This window comes from Daphnia pulex, chromosome 9 (genome assembly GCF_021134715.1).
Source record: "Daphnia pulex isolate KAP4 chromosome 9, ASM2113471v1".
Classification (NCBI taxonomy): Eukaryota; Metazoa; Arthropoda; class Branchiopoda; order Diplostraca; family Daphniidae; genus Daphnia; species Daphnia pulex.
This window is the reverse complement of record NC_060025.1, coordinates 6,273,743-6,285,284: the sequence shown is the minus strand read 5'-3', so window position 1 is coordinate 6,285,284 and position 11,542 is coordinate 6,273,743. Positions and strand designations below refer to the sequence as shown.

Here is an 11,542-nt window from a genome sequence, read left to right as displayed (position 1 = left end):
CGTGAAACGGCCAAGGTATGAATATTCCTTGTCGAATTGGGCAGATTAACTAAACCAAAGAATTAAACCCAGTGTTTGCCAACATGATGAGCATTTTCAACTCTTATGGAGCGAGCTAGTGGGAAGCAAATCACACCAGCCTCTTCATCATTAGCATTACTCTTCAAAAATTATAAAAAATTCTTCGAAGCAATAAATGGATTGAAAAACAAATTGAAGATCAAAACAGCGTGATGTCACTTGAAAACTATAAATCGATTTAAAGCCCCAAACTCAAAAAAATCCGATCTTCTACTTCTCACTGCTCAATGGGATATCGGGTATGGAGAAGTTTCAAGAAATGGATCTGCAATTTCCGTTAAAAAAGTTAATCCCGATTTTAACCAGAATGGACTGTTGACAATGTCGAAGAGTAACGAATGTGACGTGTAAATTCAATTCAATTTATTGTATTAATTTCAAGATCAGTATGCAAACATTGTGTGATAAAGAAAGAAGGTAAATTATTAGAGCGAGAGAAACATTGACGTTCTGACGTTATGGAAGAAAGATAAAAAGACAACCTGAACATGGAACTTGTAAATAATCTTGTTATCACTTTGCGTAATTGCGTTTTTCTCCGACTGACAGTTTTCGTATGACTAAAACATCCGCATTGTTCCGCTTCTTTATCCGTTTTATTTATGTCATTTAGAACCATGTCACGGGCCAATAGCCACAGGCTATTTGTATTTCTAATGCAAGAAGTTGGAACATCTTATCAAATCGAACATTGACATTGACATTGACATTGACGAATATGATAAAGTTCGTGTTCAACTTCATAATTACGGTAATTTAATTTTTCAATTTTCTTCATTTCTTTTACTAAATTCTATTTGTTTTTCAAATTTTTCAGGTGATGAATCGAACAACCATACTTCTACAATGAGATCATTTGAAGAAGTCAAATAAGCCTGCTTCAACCGCTACATATCATTTCTCATAAGAGCCCAATACATAAAATGGTAGTTTTTTTTATTTTTAATAATATAAGTTATTTGAAGCTAATTTTAAAATTTTTTTAACATTAGGAACTTTCTTCCTGGCCACAATTTGGGAGGGTACCAAAGTTACGTAAAAAAAGCCCTACTTCCTGGGGGTGGGGTATACCTCCACGTCGTACAACCACTCCTGGATGCCAAAATCCACAAAGAAAGATGGGATGAGGAAACCAACTTGTTTCAATTAGGGAAGGACTACGGAGTAGAGCTGACGGTGAACGTTGTACAAATCAGTAAGATAATTTTTTTTAAAATGTACTTACCTTACTTACTTACTTTTTTTCTAAAAGAATTTGGAGTTACCGCTGTGGAACGGAACAAGACTGCAGCGAAGACTGCTGCCTACATGGAAATCTACAAAAAACTTTTCAACGCAAGAAAAGTAGATGCGTTCCAATTCATCAAGAGTACTACATCAAGTCCCGACAGAATCGTCACTTCTGTTGTCAACGGAAATCTGAACATCAGACTCGTCAACAAACAAACAATAACAGCTGGCAAGTGTTTATTTTTACCTTATAATTACAGCTAATACTTTTTTTTTATTTCCATATTTTCAGATGGAGTTGCATTTACGTCTAGCGACGTAAGGTTCAAACATCGGCCTTTGCAGGGATATATAGTCGACTTCCAGGGAACGGAACCACAAACAACCTATTTTAATGGTAGGTCTGATCGAGGACCGAATGCTCTAGCTTCAAAGTTGCCTCTATTGGAAGCAGCTAAAGTTGAGGTAATCCCTGTTGCCCTGATTGCAACCCTGAACATGGTGCGGTGGCTTCGACTAGTGATAGTGATATATTTCTTTGCAGTTTGTCCTTTCATTTTCTGGACATTTGGAAACGCAGCTACCGATTTCACAGCGCGAAAGCTTGAGTTGGCAGCTGCCTGCCAATGAAGGTGATCGAAAGTGCGGGACAGATAGAGTGGCAAAAGACACCCGTTAGGCGGGAGTGGATTCGCGTCTCATGTGACATTGGCTGCTGCGTTGCCAAGTGTTCAAAAGATATATCTTTATTTTCGCAGATACATACAGTACCCACCAAGCTATTAGGTACACCCCCCTTTTTTCAGTGCATTCTGCGCGTCTTATAAAAAGTGCAAATACTACCTGAACTAACCTGAACGGGCTAGATTTTTTCCTTTTTCTCCTGAGTTGATCTAATGATGATCTACATTTTTTACACACACAAAGTTGTTGTAGGATTAACCCCCATGGTGCTACAGTATAGTTCACTTTATTAAGTACACCCGTTTTCCCTCTTATGCGCCGTGTTAAATACGGCGTTTTCAAAAATATACAAAAAATACTAAAAATAAAGCTAAAATCTTTTTCTTAGTGCCAAAAGATGCAGAATTCTTCAATTTTTACGAATTTAAAGAATGGTTTACAATAAAACCAACTCAGAGAACCCTTACCTATACCTCAAAGTTTTCAACTTCAAAATTTGTACTTTTTACTACAAAATTGCACTTTCGCCACCAGAGGGCACCAGAGGGCACCAGAGGGCACCAGAGGGCACCAGAGGGCACCAGAGGGCACCAGAGGGCACCAGAGGGCACCAGAGGCATTACAAATTTTGAAATGGAAAATTTTGAGGTAAAGGGAAGGGTTAAGGGTGCCATTACCGATCATGGCTCTCTTGAAGGACGAGGTGGTCTGTTGTCCGTCTTTAGGGTCCTGGCTGCTGATGAAGGAGGACCACGTTTTTTTTTTTTTGATCATCGCTCTTTTTTTATGGCTTCTGCTTTTTTCCAGGCCGTTCTCTTGGATGATGATAGGGAAGTCCGTCGCCATTCGTTTTCTGCTTTTTTGGTGGTTGATTCGGCCGATTTACAGTTGTCGTTTCCCCAAGGAACGGGGAATAACGCGTGATGGTTCTACCTCGGGAGGGGGAACTGGAACTACTTTAAGTGCTACTTCTAGTTCATGTCCTCCCAGTCCCAGTTCACGTCTTATCCTTTCCACCCTTCGTTTCTGTTCCACGGAAAATGGCTTCGTTACTTTAAGGGGCACTGGTTTCCCTTTAAACCTGTTAAATTAGACTATAAATTAAAATAACGAATTTATACATTATTTTAGAGCTGACTTACCCATCCAAAAATTCCTTGATTAGATCGGGACAGCCATCGCAATCACCATCATACACCCAGTCTTTTTCTTTGTAACCCTCCCACTCTACCAAAAACCAAGTGTCCCCTTTATATTTTCTAAAACATAAAAATAAAGAATTACATTAAATGAATAATTACAAAAATGAAAACAAACTTACCCAACGTTTATAATTTTCTTTACTGGATATCGTTTTCGTTTATCCATGGTTGTGTGTGTGTGCACGATTACTTTCAGTAGAGATCACGGGAGCGCCACGGAGGATGAACAAACTGTATTGGTTCGGACTAAGCGGTGAGCGCCAGTCGTGATTCCAGCTGCGTTTCGGCAAATAGTTGGCCTGTAGGTGGGCGTCGGGCAGAAGATTACGCACTTATTACGGGTAATAACAACCAGTAGTGGGTTAGACTGCTACTGCTGCTGGTTATTGCAACTCGTTACTGTTGTACGGCTTGGTGTCCAGCAGGACGCTGTTGCATGGGTTGAGGTCCAGCACTCAACCTAATTGACAAAACTTCGTTGATAGTCAAGATGAGCTCTTGATGTTCATGGATATCGTCGTCACTTGCTTCCCGCAGTAGTGCTTGTAGATCTTCGGCCGGCAAGTGACGGACAAGGCTGTCCATGCACCTACCGGCTTCCAAACGCGTACTGCGTTCTTGTCTTGAAAACAGTGATTTTACAGTTGTCAATATTTTCTTGATTATAGAGTCCCGAATTGTGTCGCCGGCCACATTGATTATCTCTTGTAGACTCTTCAGCGATGTCTCGATCAATGATGTTTCTTCAGTCGTCTGGATCAATTTGATCAAGACGACACATTCTTTCTCTTCTGATAACAGTGGGCGGTATGCTTCAAGTACTCCAGCTTGAAATAGCTTGACGGCCATTCTTGTGTATGCCGCCACCTTTGCTTCCTGTTTTTGTGGAGCTACTGCAATCTCTTCGTAACGATCAACTAAAAATAAAAAAAAAACATTAATTAGTTAATTCTTTTAATTAATTAAATTTTAATATATAACTTACAAGTGTTTGGTGGGAAGATTGTCAACTTGCATTTGTAACGTGGGATTGATCCTAGCGGGAATCCTACGTTAGGCGTCTCCTCGCATCTCATCGCCGGATATCGAAAAGTTTTATCCAATTGCAGGACGGCAACATGCGGATGGTAATTGCCAATTTCTGCTAAGCCAATTTCAATTCTGTTCTTGAATTCTTCAAATCTGGTTCCTGGTTTGAATTTCCTATAAATTAAACAAATAAAAGATTATTATTTGAATAATATACAAAAAAGAAATTTAACTTACCGTGTCATGTAACGATGTGTGCAAAGGTCATTTACATAACGCAATAGCACGAGATGTTCAGCATTTACTTTTAGGACTTCACGACTGTGAAATGAAGTTTCCTCACCAGAAACGGTCAAAACCGCATGATAAAGTTCAAGTTGGTTTTCAAAATGAATGGTTATCTGTATTAACTTAAAAAACACGAACACAAGCAAAACTAACAGACAACATGAGCAATTGTTATCTGAATTAATTTTTAGAAAGTGGGGCTCCGTCCGACGAGGCGTTTGGCCACCGAAACACATTGAGAACGCTTCGCACTAACTGGTCGACCTCAAACAACCCATATATTATGGCGAACACGGGAAACAATTGAGTTTGAATTAGTAACTGGTAAAAACCAACGAGGATGCCTTTGAAGCTATGATGGTGTTGACTAGAACAATCAAAATGCCGCAGCCAATCAACAGCGAATCAACGACGACTCGGCTGCCTGTTTGTAACCAACAGAAATTAAATTATAAGCAAAGAAGTAGGATTCCAACTAGAGTAAATTTACTCACATGATAGGAGGATGGTAGGCGGATTGTAATAGTCCCAGCCTTGACAACCATCAACTGGCAATGGGTACGTATTGATGTTCCACGAATACAATCCGATTAGAATCGCGCCGATTATCACGCCACCAACCGCCATAACTTTGATGGTCCCCGATCCGATTCTGTATATAATTTCAAATATTTGTTTTTTAAAAAAGATATAACCTTCGTTATTGAAAAATGGACAAAATTACTTGTGATTTTTCAGTAAGGCACCAAACAAGATGAGATAAACTCCACCCCAAATTCCCGCAAACGCCAAATCCTGCAAGTAAGTGTGAAAATCATCTGAAACGAACAGCGCCATTATCTGTAATTTTTAAAAGAAAATTTGATTAGCTCAAGCGTCTTTTTTTTTTTAAATTAAAATGTATTGACTACCTGAAAGATGAAGGCGAGACATCCTAGAATGACATTGATGATGGCGATTCCACACATTTTAACTTGAATTTACTTGACTAGACGAAAAAAGAATTTGATTGTCGTGTCTTTCAACCGCTGAACTGATTGTTTTGTTGGACAGCACTGATTATACAATAGCCTTGGACCACCGCCAGTGAGAATATAGTGAGACCGACAAAAGTGAAAAGATTAGGTGTTGCTGACTCAGAAGATACACGAGCCCTTTTCCTGATTACGTCACAGCGGAGACTCTCTTTGTTCCGGTACGCCCGGTCATTTGTGACGTCACTCCCGAAGTAATGTTCATTAATTCCTTGATTTGAAAAAAGTTGACTCATGGGTTTATTAATACCGTTGGATTCTAAATTTCGATTTATATTGCGACGAAGTGACTCACATCAAGCTGGAATCGATGCAACATTTTATTCAAATCAGGAGAAAATAGGGAATGAGATGCATACAGTCGTTACAATTGCATTAACAAGAATAGGCTGATGACGAGCGATAAAATTGTGGAAGTTTTACTGCCGGAAGAAGGGCTTGGTGTAGTTTAGTCGAAGAAGAACCGGAATAGGATGAAATGACGTTTTGAACCCACGTCGAATAGGAACTGAGTCTCGTGTAACCGTACGGATAGCCCGACTGAAAGCCTTGACTAGAGACGAACGAAACGATCCCGATCTGTTTCCATCGACCGTTCGACTCTCTGAAAATCAATGGCCCTCTATTATCGCCCTGCGTAATAATATTGGAAATTATTTTTGGAAATTTTGATTTTGAAATTTTTCGGAACTTGCGTTGCATGGAAGAAGCGCAAGCATTCCATTTTGAAATAAAGATGCATTGGACGACGGTTGTGATGTAGGGAACGACTTGACACCACTTTCTTTTGAGTCATCTGAAATAAAAAACTTTCATCATTAATCTAAAAATTAATAATCTAAACATATTTATTTAAAAAAAATTTAGCCCTAACAATGTAAACTTTGATATTTTTGTCCATTACCATTAAATGATAAACTTCCAGTAGGTGTGGAGCAAATCGGTATCGATGTGAAAGAGCTATCTAGCCCGCAATTGCTGATGTGTCTAAGTTGTTGCATATCAGTCATGTCATCAAACGAATTCGACAACGCCGACGTGTAAAGATTTCCGTCGGCAGACCTCGCCATCAGGTCATTGTCGAGGGAGGGATGTTAACTGTAAAGAGAAAGAAGCTATTTGGCATTGCTCGGAAGCTGAATGAACCAGCGGGCGTACGGGTGGAGTCAACCCCTGTAAAAATGGTTGCATCAATGTCGCAAAATTTTCTTGTCGTTCGTTATCAATCACCACACTATAGTAATGGTTAAATTCATTGTACGCAATCATAACATCCTTATGAACGCTATCCGGAAATTCCACGAGGGTGTGACTTCCTTTTGGCCGGTAAATCGTTACAGCTACCTATGTGAGGAATAATTATTGCATGAGACAGAATAAGTGTAATTAGTTTGAAATGTACCGCACATACCTTAAATTTCGATGAAAAGGCGGCAATGGAAGGATGGTCACCGTAGGTTCCTGGTTTCCGAAGCTCCGTCACTATTTGCAGTATAGCAAAAATTGAATTAATTAGAACTTGTTATGAAAAACTCTAAAATGTAAAGGTCTTGTACTATATTCGGTAAAGGTTTTTTCGGAGTTGTCCTCGAAAAGAGAGTAGAACTCAAGGTATTTCGCAAGATAATCTGTAATTAAAAGTCTCATGTCTAAGTGCTTATTCATGTTGCCAAACCACTGATGTGCCAAAGCAGAAAATTAACAGTTCCTATAAAAGAGAAAAAAACAAAATAATACCTCAGAAAATTTTTTTATACTAAAATTTATAGAAAATGTTATAACCGTCGGCGGGAACCTCAACTAATTTCAAATGACGCTGTTCTAAAGATCTACGTAGCTGCTGTTCAACCTCCAATAATTGTACGAGTGACTCATCAACCTCATCTCCGGTTACTGTATTCAAAAAAAAATCAAAAACGTGAAATTTGTAATATTGATGATGGCCAGCAGCCAGGAGCCCAGGAGCAGCTGTGAGCAACCAGCACGTGTACCGCTTTTAAACGGGAGAAAGTATGGCGAATCTATTGGCTGGCCCATATATTTTTTTCCAGCTGGAAAAAATAAAAACTAAAACTGTTTTTTTCCTTGACTATGTAGACGCAGGTGGGCAGTTTAGAAAATAAGAGAGTGGAGTAGTGATAGCCCAGCGGTGGTGAAAATGTTCAACCCACAAAAATTAATAGCAGAGAGAGAGAAAATATAAATATTTTCTTGTATTACAAAAATTCATGGGAGAAAGTTGCCGAGCTGTGCTGGGCCGGCTGCTCCTGCTGCTGACCCTTTCTTATTTTAATTTTAAAATATTTTACCGCCACCGACACTAGCGTGAACTCTTCCACACATCAAAGAGTTCGTTCCAGTTATTTTAACAAATCAAGACGAAATTGAAATAAATTTAGGTTGAAATTAAATTAAAACTCACAGGTGATTAGCGGCATGACGCAAATGCGTTGATCGTTGACGCGTGATCCGTCGGTGAAGCATTTTAATTGTCCGTGGCAGTCGTCGTCGCTGGAACACTCGTCCGTCCGTTTACCCTCGGTGGACGTGTCAGGCGGGCATCGGTCAGGGCCTCGGATTTTACTCGGACATCTGCCAGTCCCTTTCAGCCCGGCTATTATACGACAAGCAAAAAATATCAAATCACGTGATTAGATAGAAATAAAATCAAATGCCAACGGTGTCTTGTGGTTTTTAACGGGGTACGAAACGGCACTTGGAAATGGAAAGACGGGCACGCTTTTTGAACTCTTTACGGTATCTACACGTAGGTACATACGTCATGACCTTATTCTTCTTTATATGGTGGAAGAGTGTACCGGTAGACTTGTGTACATGTGCCCAGGCAGTGGCCCAGCAGCTCACAAAAAAAGAGTTAGGAAAAATATATGTGGAAACAAAGACAAAAGTGAAAAGAGGTTTGGCTGGACAACCGCAGCTTCCATATCTTATTGTGGTATTCATGTCAACGGGGCGGAGCCGGGCGTAATTAAAAATTCCGCGGAGCCCCCGTTGGACAAGAGGAAGAAGGGGGGGGGGGGGGGAGAGTCACTCACCAATTGTTTGACGTCTTTTCTTGCGGATTTGACCCATGTGGATGAAGTTTACCACATCTATGACTGGACAGTCATTCCCGTCATCAGACGTTTCCGTGACGGAGGCTTCAGTCATCGATTTACTTTCTGCCACCTTAATATGGACAAAAAAAAATTATGATTATTAAACTTCAATACGTGCCAAAACGGGGGAAAAAATATCATATGAGCTACCAATTTGGCACGTTCCAGAGCTGCAATTTCTTTGTGGTGGTTGTAATCAGTAGGAATCAACGCCTGCGATCGCAATTCTACTACACGTCCTTTCCAAGTAGTTGAGAAAGTCTTGTGTAAGAGGCTTACGTGATTCCTAATATATTGAATTTCAAATTTTAGATTTTGCGCAAAAATAAATTCTATAGCAAATCAGTTCCCAGATCCCGTAGGGTTCACCACTAAAAAAATTTTCGTACACCTAGTCCGAAAGAGGTTAATTTTTAGCAAATTTTAAGTAAAAATAGCAAATTTCAGCAAAAAATACACAAATTACGCAAAAAATGTGCAAATTAAGCATAAAGAACCCCAAAAAAGCAAATTACGCTAAAAATAGTAAATTAAGCTAAATATACGCAAAAAAACGCAAATTTAGGAGTAAAAAAATTTACGGAAATCAATCAAAAATTATGCAAAATTTAAGCAAATTTTAAGCAAATTTGCTTCGTACACTCGAAGCCCAAGTGGTGAACCCCTCGCCGGATCCTAATAAAACTATTACCAAAAAATAGGATCGTCCGGCTTTAGTTGATCCTTACGTCGGGGGGGGGGGGGCAACGAATTGACTGACTGTTGCTGTTGACGTTACTGGTGACTTGAACTCATCAGACAATTTTGCTTTGTCCTTCGTCAACTCTTTGTACATCTTTCTGTATTTCTGCTTGGAAATTAGGTTACATTTCATTTTATCCTCGGGAGTTTGTTGCTAGTAAATAGAAAAATTAATGATCCCCAAAATAGGAAAAGTAAAATCATTAGTATATTACTTTCCAGGAAATCGCTAGTGGTATATTTACAATATCCCTCGAAACAGAAAAGGCTTTATCAGGGTCTTGCCTCTGATCAGGAAACATTCGTTCGGCACACTGGAAGAGAATTTCCTGGTAAACTCCAGCCGCAGTTGGCACTGAAAACGTGTTTTCCATTTTTTTTAGAAGATTCCTAATGTTGTCTGTACCATGAAGTATTCTAAAAAAATAATTTCAATTCGCAAATTTTTATTATTGTCCGTGAACTACAGAAAAACTCAAAAAGCAAAAAAAACTCTAAAAGCTAAACGGTAATCAGTGTCTAAGCTATAACAGCATGCTGCTTTTTACAATAGCCGAGCGCTGTCGCTCACATTTCTTTACAAGAGTTATTTATGGATGTATCGACTAGACATGTAAATATTCTCCCCTAACACAGACTCTCACTCTGGTGTGATCAATATGCAGATGAGTTATTCAATTCCGTTCAACTAACGCAGGACTGCTGCTGCTACCAATCCGGTCCTCACATGATTCATATCTACAATAGACAATTGCCCAGCGTAACCGCCAAACAAAAATCGTCCAGCCCAAAAACACCTGACAATATCACGTAATTTCGTATAAGAAAATAGCAAAAAAAACCAAGGGAGACTCGGCCACGCTCATCCATATAGATGTGGTTGGAGTGAGTGCTGAGAGTTAGTCTTGTTCTATAGGGGGGGATAGGAAAATTTTTAGGAGTGCAGTTGAGTTTTTTATATCTAACATCTATTTCCAGGAAATAAAACAGACAGGAAAAATTGGGAAAAAAGGGAATTTTTTTGTGAGCTGAGCTGTTGCTGTAAAAAGTATGATCCTGGGTGCCCCCCAGAAAGTTCACTTGGGCTATTGACACTCCGAACGCAGTCCCGAGCTCACTGGTCCGTTCACGTTTTCTTTTGGGCCCGACACCCTTCTATCGAGGTTGTTTGGTTGAGTAAACAAAAAAACAAAAAAAAAATTGATAAAGTAGAAGAAGAAGAGGAGAGAGAAGAAGAAATGGATTGATTTGTTGGTTGCTTATCTCATCTGATCCCTGAAACCCAGTCCCGCAAAAAAGACGTGACCGAAAACATTTCCTCACAAAGAAGAAAAAAATTCCCTCGTAGCACAAAACATGCAGATGTCTTTTGTTTTGATTTTTGATTCTTTTTTCTTTTATTTTTCTTTCCTTTTTTGGTTGGTGGGGGAAAGAATAACGTGAATGCAGACGAGGCATCGTGATGAAGAATTTATAATAGTAGCTAGGGCTTTAAGTCTCTAAACGGCAGCCGAGTTAGTGTGGGAGGAGGATCCGTTGCTAAGGTAAACAAGTCATTTAACTAAGTAAATGGTCATTTTTCATCCCAGCACGTCGAAAAAATGTAAACGTCGTTTGTTTCTTGGGCAAACAATCGAGACGATCGGACGGGAAAAACAAAAAAATGAGTCAACAATTTTTCACGATACCGTTTGAAAGAACTACTAGTGGAAAAACGTGGGCAATCGCCCAACGGTGAAAAAAACAAACAAACTGATTAGCCTATTTTAACTGTTAATGAAGAGCATGAGGAACACACAAGAGCCGTCGCTTAGAAAAATAAAGAGACACTCTTTTCTATACGAAGTCGAGCTGGAAAATGAAATTGGATTTTATTATTTAGGTTCTATCAGAAACTCATTTATATGTGACTGACTGACGTCTTTCACGGAATCCGAAAAAAGAAAACTATCTGCGCCTGTGTGTAATTACCTATTGATTATGCAATCATCTGAACGAGCCGTGTGGAGGAAACGTTGGAATTACCAACAACAACCCAGAGAGAAGATTAAAATTAAAAACTTTCAAGGATCCGAGCAGCTCACCTGGGTGGTGGTTGTGAGGTAAGAATAAAAGAAGAATGACACAACAACAA

The 11,542-nt window shown here is 39.3% G+C and overlaps 1 protein-coding gene across 1 annotated transcript; it reads right to left on the bottom strand.

Moving 5' to 3' along the window:
- Positions 1 to 4,778: 4,778 nt before the first annotated feature.
- Positions 4,779 to 5,562, bottom strand: LOC124201850. The gene is made up of 4 exons (XM_046598099.1): positions 5,426 to 5,562; positions 5,239 to 5,354; positions 5,009 to 5,166; positions 4,779 to 4,938 (listed from the first exon to the last, which is right to left on the bottom strand). The coding sequence occupies exons 1-4, from the start codon at positions 5,480 to 5,482 to the stop codon at positions 4,829 to 4,831; spliced, it is 441 nt and encodes a 146-aa protein (XP_046454055.1). The 5' UTR covers positions 5,483 to 5,562; the 3' UTR covers positions 4,779 to 4,828.
- Between the last annotated feature and the right edge of the window lie 5,980 nt (positions 5,563 to 11,542).

What these genes read in the sequence shown, in the direction of transcription:
- LOC124201850 (XM_046598099.1), bottom strand. Translation starts at nt 5,482, where the DNA reads ATGTGTGGAATCGCCATCATCAATGTCATTCTAGGATGTCTCGCCTTC. An exon ending in GTCTCGCCTTCATCTTTCAG is followed by an intron (nt 5,355 to 5,425) that starts GTAGTCAATACA and finishes TAAAAATTACAG; the next exon opens with ATAATGGCGCTGTTCGTTTC. An exon ending in GCCTACCATCCTCCTATCAT is followed by an intron (nt 4,939 to 5,008) that starts GTGAGTAAATTT and finishes GGTTACAAACAG; the next exon opens with GCAGCCGAGTCGTCGTTGAT.